Source organism: Ciconia boyciana, chromosome 11 (genome assembly GCF_034638445.1).
Source record: "Ciconia boyciana chromosome 11, ASM3463844v1, whole genome shotgun sequence".
Lineage (NCBI taxonomy): Eukaryota > Metazoa > Chordata > Aves > Ciconiiformes > Ciconiidae > Ciconia > Ciconia boyciana.
This window is the reverse complement of record NC_132944.1, coordinates 17335818-17351046: the sequence shown is the minus strand read 5'-3', so window position 1 is coordinate 17351046 and position 15229 is coordinate 17335818. Positions and strand designations below refer to the sequence as shown.

The 15229-nt window shown below is 38.1% G+C and overlaps 1 protein-coding gene across 1 annotated transcript; it reads left to right on the top strand.

Moving 5' to 3' along the window:
• Nucleotides 1–412: 412 nt before the first annotated feature.
• Nucleotides 413–14722, top strand: CEP15 (centrosomal protein 15). The gene is made up of 5 exons (XM_072876140.1): nucleotides 413–606; nucleotides 1769–1852; nucleotides 2588–2711; nucleotides 7505–7579; nucleotides 10311–14722. Exons 2-5 carry the CDS (start codon nucleotides 1800–1802, stop codon nucleotides 10452–10454), a joined length of 396 nt encoding a protein of 131 aa, XP_072732241.1. The 5' UTR covers nucleotides 413–606; nucleotides 1769–1799; the 3' UTR covers nucleotides 10455–14722.
• Nucleotides 14723–15229: the final 507 nt, after the last annotated feature.

Genomic DNA, 15229 nt, shown 5'->3' with positions numbered 1-15229 from the left:
GCTAGGCTCCACCTTTCCGGCCGTCTCTATGGCAGCGGGGGGGGGGGGGGGAAGAAGGTTAAGGCGTCGTGAAGACTATGGTGGGTGGTTGCTTTCCTTTTCGAAGCCGGCGAGGCTGAAGGTAAACTAGGTCCGTGTATTTATTTATTTTTCTTTCCTGCCTTCTCCTCCCTCAGTCCTACAGAATGGTGCATTCCGATGGGCCCGTAGATCCTTCCCCCCCCTTTCCCAATGGTAGGGCTAAGGGCGGCTCCTGCGTGCCCCTTCGCGCGCGCCGCCGCCGGCCGTGTGCGCTCCCGCTGTGGCCGCGTCTCTCCCGCCCGTAGCAGGGCTGCCGCCCTGAGGCGGGCGCGCCCATCGCTTCTGAGGCCCGAGGTGCCTCCCAAGGGCTTCTGACGAGACGGGGTGAGCGGGGGCCTGCTGGCGGGGGCCTGCCTGCAGCTGTCTGCCTGCAGCGGCCCAGCCCGGCTTGCCTCACGCCTTGGCGGCCGCCCGGGGAAGCTGCCTGTGAAGCGATTGCCCCGTGGTGCTGCGGGCGGAGGATGCTCACGCTGGGTGCTTGTTTATTGCTACTGTTTGTAAGCTAGGCTCCTCTAAAGAAAAGAGGTGCGTGCGTTTGCGCTCCCCGTGCTGTACTTTCTGCCGTTGCCAGTAAAGGCTTTGCCTGATGAGCAGAGGTCTCGCAACAGCGTGAAGGTCCCCGGCTGAGGGAAAGAGCACAGAGCAGATGTGCTCCTTATTAAACGAAAAGGAAGCGTTAGCAACAGGCCAGTTGCCCAGAAGTATTTTTCAGAGTGTGGGTGACACATGCATCCCTAGAAAATGGCCTCTGCTGAAGTTAGAGTGCAAATGTAAATAACTTGCTTCAAAGTTACGTGTGAATTTCTTGACAGAGAGGAGGTCTTTTTAATGTTCTCATGTCTTGATGAGATCTTTTAGTTTTCCGACCTTCAATGTTGTGAACGTGATGATAGCTTATTTTATTTTCTTTAATTTTACCTAACGGGACAACAATGCAGTCATCTCTGAGGTGAAAAAATACTAGACTGTAAAACGCTTTCAGCCTTCTGAAAAGTGCTGTAGGATCTTGATTCGCATGCAGTGGGCAGTGGATCTCCTTTGTATCTCAAAAAAAATCAGTAAGATGTAAACAATTTAAGCCATGTATTCCATCATGTACAGCGTTACAGAAGAGCTGAGCTCAAGAAGTTTTCACTTAATTTTTCAAGCACTCAAAAATTAAACTGGTTTAGTAGCTTAAGTTATTTAGTTTAATCATGCCTGTACTTAAACATAGATTTCTATCAACAGAGCACTGTATCTGTGAGAGGTAGTTATAAATTATATTTACAGGTATAACTTTCTGTTCGGGGTAACATGACAGAAGCCAGAAATCACTAATGTAAACAGTAATACACAAATTATGCAAGCACATAGTTTGCGTGTGTGGTTGTAAGCATCTGAAACTTGAGAAAACTTAATGCTAAATCTGAAACTTAAAGGTCAAATTTTAGTTCTCTCATAAATTATTAGAATACAGTAAGATTTTCCTAAAACATATGGTGAACATTAGTAGTGTGCATGTATTCAAAGCATAATGTAACAATGTCTTGTGGTGAATATTAAATTTTATAAGCAGGTTTTGTGTAGATAGCTGATATATAAATATCACGCGTGCAACTTTTTAACGTGGAATTGTTTAATACCGAAAAGTGTATGTTCATGTATGTCTTTGGAAGATTTTAATTTCACTTGGTTTTCCTTTAAGAGAGTGTCAAAACTGGGGCAAACAACTGAAAATGTCATCCTATTTGGCTCAGGAGGTTCACCTTGCTAGAAGACATGAAGAGATGTAAGTAATTGTTTCAGTGCTGTGGCCCGCCTCACAGCAGTTTGTGTTGTGGTCTTGCGAGACCCCCCTCACTGCACATGACCATCCTGTGAACAGTGAATCCGAGCTCTGTAGGGAGCACAGTGTTATTTCAACAAGGGGTTGGTGTTCCAGGAGGTGGCACTCTTCCTTCATGAACTATTGGAATTAGCATCCTTGATTGGCATTAAGGCTATTTAGGTTGATGAGGTTTTTGACTTCCAATGGTGGTGCTGGTTTAAGATCTCCATTGTTAACCTCCTGTCACCGTTAAATTCCTATTTGGGGAAGGTAATTGGATTCTCTCACTCTATGCCTCAATTACAGAATTGCTTCTTTGTTGCCCTGTAAACTCGGATTGTGAAGCAAATACAGTAATGATTCAGAAAAATCTGCTTTTCTTATAACAACTAGTACTTGCCAAAGAGCAAGAGTAGTACTGATCAAGTCACCCCAACCCACCCTGCCTTTCCTGTTCTGGGAGATTCAGTGCTTCTAAGCACCTTGGCATATGAGGACTGCTGGTTGCAACATTACAGCTCCATACAAGCACAGCAGGTGGTGTCTGCCTGTACCTTTTCCCTCCCCCAGCACACCCACCCCACAGCCGGCTTAATTAGCCCCATAGTTTTGAGAAAACTGGGTAAGGTAAAAAGGTTATTTTCTAGCTCCTGAGCAAAATGTTCTACCCACTTAGCAAAATGTTTTCCTTTGTAGACTGTCTCAGAGATCAGAGCTGCTACAGCAGATGGAGACTTATCTAGGAGACAAAAAGACTAAAAAGACATGGCAAACTCAAGCAGCTGATGCAGCTCATAAAAGGAATGCAGCACTCTTAAATGTAAGTTTCTGCAACTACCAGGAACCGCATTGAAATGTCATGGTTATGTAGCTTAGAGAATTTTAAAAAAAAGTGTTTGCTCTATAGTTATAATTTGAATTCTCCTATATACAGTTCCCTCTTCTGGAACTTGACCAAAAGTATTAAATGACAAGTCTTTATTATCTGATGGCATCACTACCTATTTCCCATGCCCTTCTTATATGAGCCTCGTGGTGGCAGCTGCTACTATCTTTTTTTTTTTTTTTTAAAAGTACATGTAGAGATGCAACACATGCTATTACATGTCTGCCTAAGAGAACTTAGTCTGGCAAGACTCACAGCACCTTTATGCTTTGATTCAAGACACAGGGGTATGTTTGGAAATAGGGGCTGACCAGCCTATGATGCTTTTAGTCCAGGGTAAGAATGATTCTCCCACTATGGTTGTATGAAGTTGTGGAAGAAGTTCTCAGTTTAATGTTTTTCTTTAAAGAGGTATAGAATGACTTCAAGAATCTTACTTGCAAGTCTGTAAAAGCAGTGTTTGGTATTTCTGGCTCTTCCTAGTGGTGATACTGTTAATAATGTTAATAGCTGTTCTACATACCTGTTGTCATATTTGGGTAAGATTTGCGTTTCCTAGGTAAATTCAGCAGACGTTTGAGAAAGGGCAATTAAAAAGATCTAGGTTTGATGGCAGGGACTGGAATGCTAAAACCTCTTCCGGAACCCCTAGCTTAGGCATCTGAGTTTGAAGAGATTGCACTTGACCACTGACATGAGCATATATTTGAAAAATGTTTGTCTGTTGTTCAGGAAACAGCAGAAAACCATACCTCTTGTGCATTTTCTTTAAACTCTTACTTACTAAGGGTCTATATTGCATGTATTGTGTTTACTGAAACAATAAGTTTTACTCTAGAAAATTACAAGGTTAACTTGTGTCCCCAAAAATTTTTTCTTTCTTCATGCAGAGCCTGGCCAAGTTTTAAAATATTCACATTTCGGGTGGGTATAATTCTATTGCAGGCCCTTTTTGTATTTAAATGGAAGCTGTATTTAGGGAGTGTCAGACAAAGCAGAACAGTTTATCAGGGATGCCTTCTTAACTATTTTGGGACAAGGAAGACCTTGCAACTTGGACTCTGGTAAACTGGTGCATTCTGGGCTGGGGTAATCAAACGCCTCTGTAGTGGATACAGACAAGAGGCTGGGGAGAGGTGGATGGTGTGTTTATTTTTTTCCATAGTTCGTGCTCCATTGATTTAGTAATTTCAGCCATTATGACTCCCATTTTCCATACGCATTTTATAATAGATTTTTATTTATTTATAATAGATTTATATTTTTTTGTACATTATTTGTATTTTATAAATGCATTCTCATTTAACATATACAGCCAAACATAATAAATTCAGGGTATATTTCTGCATGCTGAAAGCTTGTTATATTGGAAATGTTAACAATAGCTCAGACATATACAGAGTGTAAATATTTTTGCAGTTAAACAGATATTTGCCATCTTCTGTCACATCCTCAAAATTGTTCCTTTCAAGTGTCAAAAATGTTGGTGTTTGTATGGAAAAAAAGCAAAAACATATGTATCAAAACAAATTCTGTTGCAGGATAAAGTAGCATAAATCAGTTTAAATCTATTAATTTTATACTAGTTTTAACAGGCATGCACTCCTGCAGATGCTTTCTGATAACAGAAGAAAACAGGAAAAAAAAATCTATGCAGAATAATATATGAGAAGCTTGAAAACAAGACTGATTAATGTGCCAGCTTCAGAATATTGTTCCTGATACCAGGCACTGTACATTTCACAGTTACCATGTGGAGAGTTGTTGATTTGGCCTACTCAAAAATACATGGACATGATGAAGTGTTATTTTTTTATTTGCATTTCTGTTTTTCTGCATGTAAGCAAAATCAGTTGTTTTCAGTATGTGATCATAGCAAGAGACATTTTTCATTCTCTCTGCTAGTTGATATTTATGCACAGGAAAACATTTCAAGATTAATTTATTTACTAATCAGTAGGAAGCAAGGAAATAAACATTTTTTTTTAATTGAAATTTTAACATTATAAGTACTTGTTCAGCATTTTAACATAATTATCATAGTATTTTCCTTGATGTCTTTAGAAGGAGACTGCAGATTAGGGAAATCTGTATCATTTGGTACTTACAGAATGTTGTTGTAATAAAAGCAGACATTAGACTAGTATTTATAATCTAATTCATGACATTTGTTTGTCAGTAATATTTCTTGTGTTTAGAAATACGTATTACTGTGCAACAGCTTATAACATGAAATAGAAAATAAAGAATATGCTATATAGTAGTTAGTATTGGGAAGGTAATTTAGACCAAATTTGCTTTTCTTCACAGGCATGTAATTCTAGAATTATTTAAGTGGGATTCTGCCAGACTGATATCAATATAAGTGACAGCTGAATTTGGTCCCCTAAAAGTGATGCGTGTGTCATGCATTCCATTTTACCTCTGGGGAAGGGTCTTGAATTGTTTTTCTTCCAGTCCTTGTGGTTTTAGGGGAAGCATTGTAAGACGCTCTCTTTTTTCAGTACTGTGACATATTAGATTTGCTGTTTTTTCCAAAGAAGTTTACACTGCTGACGTATTTATTTTTATGTTGATGATTGGGGATTTTGTGATTTCTTTTTCCTACAAAGCTTACCAGTTGTATAGACACACAAGAAGTGCCATCGAATCTTTTCAGTAGTTCCAGTTATTTTCTAAAGCATACTACACCTTCCAGCAAAAATTTCTTTCACTGTCTGTCATTAAATCAGTATTCTGAATGACAATAGACTGCACAACATACGAACTAGAATGAGCAACAAAAAGACACATCCAATATCTAGGCTATGCCAAAGTGACCTTCTCTACTAAACATATATGCACAACTACTGTCTCCTTTCTTGCCTGAAAGACACTCATTTCCTATCACCGTAAACATTCCAATGACTGAGCTGAGTATATAAGGAAATAATGATTTTGACTGATATTCTTCCTTCCTGTGAAAATTCCTACAGGAATTAGGAAGAAGGAATCAGAACGGAGGAATATCGTATGGAAGAATATGAAGTGAGCATGACTGATTCATCCTTCTTTTCAGTATGGTGATAACTTCTCCAGACTTGGTCTGAGCCATACTGATACCAGCTTAATTTGATGCGATTTGTGGTATATCTGTTCTAAGTACATGCAACAGAGAAATTCCTTTCTTAGGTTGGTTAAGTCTGTATTGTTCTCTGTTGTTTTGACATTGTGACTTCAAATGGCTTCCATCTTTGCCCATATTCCCCCCCCCTTATGTTTATCCCGTTAGTCTTTTCTCACCTGAAAAGGGGCAGCCACTTGCTACTTCCAAGGATTTGGATAAATCTCAGACTTAGTTTGCTCTTTCTCAGACATCCTTTAGCTTCCTACAAGGGTATGCACTTTGCTGTAGAAAAGGGAGAACAGTTTTGCTTGTATTTGGTTTGTACTTACATACAAGAGAATATGCTGTAAATTACATGCTGTAAAATTACATGCTGTAAAAGGAATTAATGAAATAAGATGAACACTGTAAATTGAATGAACTGAGTGTATCTGTATCACTAAGTTGAACTTCAGCTAACAGTAAGGCTGTCTTTTTGTTTTTATTAATCATACTCTACTGAATTTTGAGTCATATTTTCCAAACTAAACTTGAGTCAAGCACTGTTTACTTATTGATGTATTCAGATTGGCTATTATTCAATACGAGTAATTATGTTTGGTCTCTCTTGTGGATATGCTCCTCCAGAATCTCACTCTTCTTTTCAGCGGCAGTGGTGGTGAATATTTGGGAAGTCCCTTTGGGGAATTTCCTCTCTCATTTAGTTTTTCTGTTGTACTCTTCACACCCGCTCTCTGCTCCCAACTCTGCCATCTGCTATGCTTTCTTTCCCCCTCCACTCTGTTCAGCTTTGGCTTCTTCACACCCCACTCCCACGTCCCTTTCTGTCTCTCTTCATCTGCCCACCACTCAATCTCTTCAATGTTTGGGTATGGAACTAAGCCCACAAGAATGGGTCAGAACTTTAAAGGGGGAGGGCGGTTAGTTTGGGGGGATGTTTTGATTTGTTTGTTGCTGTTGTTTTTTGGTTGTTTCTTTTTTAAAAAATTGATTTAGGCCTTTGTGAATCCAGCACGCATCCACTGGACAAGCAGAAACCCAAATACTGATTTTTTTTGTAAAAAAGCTATGTGAGGTGCATTGTCATCCAAGTTTGTCTGGTGAACAGCTTGCTGCAGCTCTACATTTTTGTGCACATGTTATGCATGCATATTAGCAAGTCATCTTTGTCTTGAGGAGTAAAGATCTTGCACATAATTTGCCTAGTTACTTTACAGTTACAGTAGCTAGAATACATACTTCAGTCTTCATGCAGCACAGAGAAAACCGTTCTGTTCCCCTCTATTTTCTTAAGTTTTATAGAACAGAATTTAACTGTAATTTACCCTAGTGTCCAGAGAGAATAACAGTTACAGCAACAGTCTTGTGTGGTCATGAAATTTATTCTTGCATCAAAAAGGTATAGCAAACATATTTAGAAACTGTAGGATGTTAGTCTGACTAGTACAAGCTGGATTTCAGAATGACTAAACAGAAAGGTTTGAACTTCAGTGTTATTATTTGAATGCTGTTTAGCTGTAATGGGTTTATTTAGTTAATTTAAATGTCTTTATGTGAGTGTGCATTTTCCTTTTAATATTCCCAGTGTTTGTTTTTAAAATGTACTTTGCCTGTGTTTTAGGATATAGAAGCAGCAGAAAAAAAGCTGCGAGAACGAGTGTATTTACTTCCACATCCCGATACTGTTAAGTTAGAAGTAAGTCCTAGAACTCTGTCTTTTCATTTGCTGTTTACCAAATATTTTGCCTTTTTTCTCCCTGAAGCATGTTCTTAAAGTGAAAATAATTGATTTTAAAATCCAGTGACTGGTATAGCCAAAGGCCTGTGTACTGTGTAGCAAGCTGAACCTAAATTCTGGGGCAAGGTCCCTAGATTCTGGAGCATTCTGGTGGAAATATTTAGCAGCTTTCAGATCTATACAAACTTCCATTTTAAAATGAAGTCAAATATAAAAGTGAATATTGTGAATATCAGAAGATTACTGTGTTTATTATGTCAGAGCTATTTAGTTTGTTTTATATGGTCATGCCGTTTTCAGTTTGCCACAGATTGTCATCTTTACATTTCAGGGTCAACAGTTTATCAGCACGAACAGAGAAATTTTTACTTCTCAGAGTTATTTTATGGTTCTATGGGAGCTTATGGAAAGTACTGCTACAGCAGGAACACTGGGATTTTACTTCTCAACCTGTCATCCCTAAAACCTTATTTAAGGATCAAAATTCTAAACAGCAAGTTACTCTGAGAACTAAATATTATCCTGATACAATGTAACAAGTTCAGTTCCCTAGTCTCAGGACTGTTTTATCAGTGTTACACAGCGAAGAATGAATGATGAGGACAGAAACAGTCCTCGGAACAGGAATTGTTTGCACAGCTCTTCCTGATGCGAACTAAACACCTTAACCACAAGGCCACTGAGTCAGATTCCCACTTGTGTTTCTTGCACCAGTGGTTTTTGGGTTCTTTGTTGTATGGTGGCTTAATTTCCACAGGCATAGTAGCACAGAGTGCCCCACGCTAGGTTGTGTGCTAGGGCACTGTCAAAGGAGGGGAAAGGTATAGATTTTGGCGCTGTCAGCCTGTGAAGAGAAGTATATTGTACATCAGTTTCACACCTGCTGGGCAAGTGTTGTAATGCGTAGGCTATTACTTAAATGAGAGGCATCACTTCTTGTTCTGGTTACTGTTAAAAGTTTTTGTCTGTCATTGCATTTTGTAAATAGCCTACTCCTATCACTGACAGGATGCACACTGACTATGCCCATTCAGTGATTTATTTTTTCTTTTTTAGGGATTTTAGGCAGAAGGGTACATTTTTTCCTGGATACCTGTACGTCTTGAAAGGTGCCAAGCTACTAATATTGAACCTATTTTGACTGTGTTCAGAAGTAGTTTTAGACTCCTAAGAGGACTTCCAAGGCACCCCTAGAGTTGTTTGGATCAGTTTTCTCTGCTTCTCCCCCTGCCCTGTGTTAGGTGTTAAGCTGCTTGTGTGATGTAGACCAAAGTCCACACAAATTGGAGAATGCAGAGCAATTGCTTATGGCTGCAGAGATGTCTACACTCTGCATCAGCGGCTGAATTTTACAGAGAACAGAGTTACTATTTGAAGGAGAAGATCCTATTTCAGCCTTTTCTATACTTCTGAAGAAGAGTGCTATAAATAGTGGAAAAAGAAAACTTTCTTTCATGGTACAAAATTCTTGTGCGTGCTTTGTTCCAAAACACTTCTGAGCATATTTCACTCAGCCATATATGTGTCTGTATTAATATACTTTGAAAGTTATGGCTATAATGGATCCCCAGCTTGCTAAGTCGGAGTAGTTTTGTGTGACAGCACATATGCTTGTCAAAAAAGATTCTTTGAGTAAATCTGTTGAAGAAAATATTTTTGTAAATCTACAAGAGCCATAGTTATATCTGAGTTACATGGGAGGATCAAAATGATTAGCCAGGAATCTAATGCTCTGCAAGGATTCTGCAAGTTCAGTTTTGTGGTACGCTTCTTCTACATTATATACTTAAACAAGAAAAGAAAAAAAGGCTCAATACATATGTACCATAAATGTTTTCTACTACAAAATTACTTTTTTCTGAATGGACGTCAATGTCTAAAAATACTTACACTTAACATTGGTGGATGGATTAAAGCATTGGCTTAATACAGCTCTTTGATCACAGTATTTGGTGGAAAAAAATGATACATGGCACTTAAAATTTTCTTCTAAATCCTACAAACAGCAAAGTTATCCTTAGGATACCAACACAAAAATGATGAATGGTATGTCCATTCCACAGGTAAAACAGAAGTTAAATTTGTTACTCAGTGGCACAGGGTAATGCAGAGAAAGGGTTAGATAATCCATAGTGGTTTTCCTAGACCACAGGTTAAGTATACAGCTTTCTTTTTTTTTTTTTTTCATTTGTGATCCAAATACTAGAGCCAATTACTTCGTCATTGATTTGTCACATCTAAAATTTTACCCAAATATTTTGAACAACATTACTGCAAACTTTTCTAAGATAACCAATTTACATAACACTTTTTGTTTATAACATTAAACAATTTTTTTCCACTTCAAAATTAAATTCCACTAATGTGCGTACTTAAAGCTGCTTTTGGAAAAGTTTATTATCACAGGAAATATTTTATTAAAGGTACTGTGAGGGTCTAAACTAATCTGCTTACCACAAGAGGGCACATTCAATCACTTCACAGTTCATACTGCAGAATGAAATCTTTCCAGGCTGGTATTTTGTGTCATACAAGAGATTTGAAATTTCTTGTGTAAATACATTGGTTTTTTCTGAATTGTGTCACTCATAAGGCAAGATCTAATAATGCATTGTGTATCTTTATTGTTTTTAAACAGGCTGACACAGATTTTGAAATTAAGTTTATTTTTTTCTTATATCTTTCTCAGACTCTCTATTGGGCATCAATAAAAGAATCTCTTCCCAAGTGGGAACAGTTTCTTTTAGGAAGAGCAGAAGTTCCTGTTGGTTTTAAGAAAATGAAAACTGCAAAACAGAACATACGCTACCCAGAAGAAGATTCACAAAAATAAACACTCTAGTTTCATTTTGTTTTGTAATTTATGGCTTAAGCAGACAAGATTATCCAGATCAGGCAACAGAATATCATGCCATTAAATTGTAATGTAAATCATTTCAATGAAAATTAACTACATTGGATAATTTGCTTCCATTGTTGCATTGTGTACAATTCTTTATTTTCATTCTGTAGTAGAGAAGTAATCCCCAAAGGGGCTTTTAGGATCAAAAGTGAGAAACACTGGTGTATAGAAACCCACCAAGGCAATGGCTTTTTCAGTATGAGAGGAGGTTTAGGTTATTTTTAATCCTCTGCTTCTACATATAAGTGCGATAAGTAAAGACAGATTCATGCATTATCTTTCTTCACTGCAGTCATCTGTGCTGTATGTGGATGAGGGAGAAAGGAGGAATTTACCGTTAACAGGAAAGGCAGGCTGTTTGCATCAGACAGAGTTGCCTTGGTTTAGCACCAGGAATCTGTGTAAAAACCTTCATGAGAGCAGTTGTAGAAGGAACACCTTGAATTTCCACATCTTGCTTTCCCTGGTTTTTGTCACTGCCACTTTCATTGCTTCTACACTTCGCTCCAGTAACCACTGCTGCTTTTCCCAACCTCCTGCCCCCTACTTTGTATTTCCTGTCTAATGGGTGGGTAAAGACAAGAAAAAGTAAACACATCTCTGGGGTTTTTTGCTACTTCTAGGCTGCTCTTAATGCTATTTTCTTTATGTTGCCGTAATCTACAAGTGAGAACTTTTGCTTAGGCATGAAAGATTGAAAGAAGCAAATTGAAAGGTAGCTGGCAGTGGTTGTCCAAGAACCAAGCATATATAGAAGATGAGGACATAATATTTTCATTTTCAGCCATTGAACAGCTCCTCAGCTTCCTACTACAGAGGTGCAGTATCAGTGAGTTTTGATTGTACAGTGGGCTAACTCGGTATGAAAACTTCACTGCTCTAGTGCAGTGCTTTTTAAAGTATCAGTTCAGTGGAAGATCCTTCCAGGTGTGTGACTTGGCCTGCAGAAATTTAATCCTTCCTAAGCAAAGGAAGCCTGGAAAAAAAAAAACGTTGTTTTTTTTTAAATTAAGAACCTGGGCTTGAGTCAATATATTGTTAAAATTTAATCTCATAGGCAACAACATACTTCCACCCCTGACCTGAAAGTAGGAGAAAAAAATTTTACCTCTACCAGTGTCTGAGGATATGAAAATGTAATGATTACAAATTTTGCTAGGCTATTAGTGAACTGATCTATGCATCTCCGTGTTACATAGAGATATAATTTTTCTTTAATACTAGGGATGATTTAATGACTTTTATTGAAACTGAGGTGCTTTTTAGCAACATTTCTCATTAGTGTCCTGACTGCTTTGGATCTGTGTACTAAAAAGCTTGTGTTCATTTAGTTAATTAAACATAGTTGAGGTACTTGCTGATTAGCTGTTCGTGAGGAGTTTATGGTCCAGTCAGAACTAGAGACCTAACTTCTAGCTGAAAACTGTAGCAAGTCTGAGCAGTCTTTACAGACCAACATCTGCAGACGCTGTTCTCTGTGAAATTAGGCACTCAATTTTGTCTGAATTTAAATTAGCTGAAGAATCACTGACACAATAAAATCAAAACTTCAGCTGCAATATAAAATTGTTGTATGTTTTCAACAGGAATATTAAGAGTTCGTTTAAAACTTTTTCTATTGAAGTGTCCATTAAACTGATAAGTTTTTACAGAAACTGCCATCTTAGAAATATCCTGTTGAGTGGGTGTTGGTGTTTGTAACAATAACGTTGTTTTCATAATATGTGATGGCAGATTAGCACGCTTCTCTGCAGTGTTGTTAACAGTTGTAATTAAGGAATAAACAGTAAAGGGTGTCAGTCCGATGACAATTTCATCTATAGTGTCACAATACAAAATGTCACAAAATATTAGAACTGTTATATAACTACAAAAATATCAAATTAGGCTTTCATCTTACAAGCAGAGAGCTTAAAAAAACCCTGGCATAGAGACCATTGCAATTTTATACCTACTCAGTGTTCTGTCACAAAGACAACTTGGTAATATTTTCTTCTGTAAGATCACAATGTGGTTCTCAATCTGATTTAGCGGGAATGTGTATGGATCTTAGAATTGTAGAGCTCACATTTAAAAAGCAAATAATTGGAACCCGTTGAGCAGACAAGAAGGAAAAAGCTATTACACATGATGCCCAGAATGAAGGGATGGGTGAGCAGTTAGCTGCTAACAAAGACTAGGATTCATCCTGGTCTTTGCTTCCAAAGGGAAATCACTTAAACTAAAATCTGGGCCCCTAAGTATTTTATACGTGTGAATAATCTGGGTCTTTATCTCTTTGGACTCCGCCTAAACACTGGGACACAATGCAGATGCTCGCTACCTCCTTGCCCCTTTTGATTTCCTGTGGAAGGAAAGCAAAGTGTGTGGACTACGAGGGCATGGCAGCTGGATGGGTGAGGATTTTGTAGCGTGCTGTGAAAGGCACCTGCAAGCAGTGTTAGTTTAGGCTTTATGCTGCAGTTAACTGCTCAGATACTGTTTTTCTGATTATTTTGTTGTTGTTATTGGGCAAAGAGATTAAGATTAAAATGAAATTATCTTCTTTTCAAATAAGGAAATTACTTCTTTTTTTTTTTTTTTCCTGCAGCATAGCCTTAGAAGCAATAGGACAACCAGCACATGGAAAACTATATGGGAACATGTCCAGAAAAGATAAAAATGAAGAGAAACATTTAAAGCAGGAATGTGTTATAGGTGACTGCTCTCAGAGACAAGGGCCTTCATGCTGTCCTGTGGTCTGATACAAATAAATGCCATTGCATATGACTGAAACAGCACAGAGCAGGCGCAGGGCGGCACACAGCAGGGCCGGTAAGGTACAGGAGGGAGCATTTCCTGATTTGTCACAGACCTCGGGGCACGCGGTGGCAGGGAACATAATTGTATGGTATTGCCTGTTATACTCAGGTTTGTTGAGTGCACAGTTTAATTTACTACAGCTGAGCTAGCTTGCCACTTGCCTTTCTATAGATACAAATTAGAGAAAGCAAATGTTAGTTAAACTTAAGTGTGGTTTTTTTTTAAAAAAAAAAAAATTAAAAAAATCCCCAAAACTGAGTGATACCAATATGGTTTAATATTGGCTTTAAATGACATCTTGAATGGGTATTCTTCTCCAAGTCAAGGCTGTTACTTCAAACATATTGATTCTATGTAGTTATACCCCATCTTATCCCAAGCTTTTATATATATATATATAAAAATATAAAATGTATATATATTATGTTATGCATATAATCTTATGTAATTTCCTACCCATCTTGGGTAAATGTTTTTTTTCCCTCAGAACATAACCTGTTACTCTGCATTTCTTGACTTGCTGCTTGCCCTTTTGTGATAAAATATTTGTATCCATAAACTGCAGTGGTCCTAAGCATAAGAAGCAACAGTCTCTTTTCTGGTGGGTGGGGGAAAGCAACTGAGAGAAGCGCAGTGAGGAAAACCAAAGGTTTTCCCTGTTTTTAAGTTAATCTTTGAGTATCTTACAAGAAGAAATAATTAATCATCCTTTTTCAGGTTTATGCACAGATGAGTAACCACAGTACTAACCCAGGAGCACAGCCTGTTCACCCATCTTGTCACCTCTACCATCACGTTCCCGAGCTTTTTACTTTCTCAGTTATTCTGGCTGTGGGGGCAGCAGCAGAAGGCATGTTAGTTTTCCCTGGGATAGGAAATTTCTTACTCCGCAGAATCTTTCTCAAGCCTATTAATTTCATTTGAGAGTACATATGAAATAGTAAGAGGGTTTGGACGTGTGATATTTGACACTTACTATGATAGCCTCTTGACTGTATTTATTCAGGGTTGTGTTTTCATAGAAGTTGGGAGCTAGATTTTAGGCTGAGCTTATAGTTCTTTCCTGTCTTTTTCATTCCCATAGAGCAGGTCAGGGGTGTAGATGATGCTCAGTTTGAGCTTGTTGGTACTGAAAAATAGGAAAACCAACTTTGAAATGGAATGTACTTTTAGAGGTTACATCTGCAAGAGAACATTATTTATTCCATAATGGTAGTTTTCATAATATTTTAATAGTTGTGTTCAGATACAACTTGACCTTAAATATCACCCCAAATGCAAGCTGTTTTAACATATTTGTAATGCTAAGGTCTTCATTACTGTAATATTCTGTTTACTCAAGGATTATAATCCATGACTATACTGTGTTACAGTTGAAATAAAGCTTTGATCCTGTAGTCACTGCCTCTTGGATTTCAGTGTTATATTGCATGGACGAGTCGGATGTAAATTGCTGCCTGCTGTAGCCAAGCGTGTGGACAGCGAGTATGCCAGTGATAAATACTTTGCTTGGCAATGGCGTTTATCTTCCTCAGTTTTCCTCTGACACTGATCTGAAATATTAATCTGTTGAGCGAAGATCAGAATCTCGGAAGTTTATTGCTGAAGAATCCAAATGTAATGAATCCCACGTTGATTATTTGCACTCTTCCTGTTGTTCCGCAATAACTGTGTGCTAAATTACTTCAGAGATGTGATTACTAGCAAGATAGGGATAGAGATACTTAAACTCTTGCAAAGGAAACAGGTGGAAAAAAAAAAACCCCGCTTCTTCAGTGCATCCTCCTGCTGTGTGAAGCTCTTTGTCTTTGCCGTAAGTAGGGTGATTTAATTTGGGAATTTGCTACTCCTTTTAAACGCAGCTGAAACAGCTCTTGAAAATGCCCTGAATTTGTAGGCTTCCA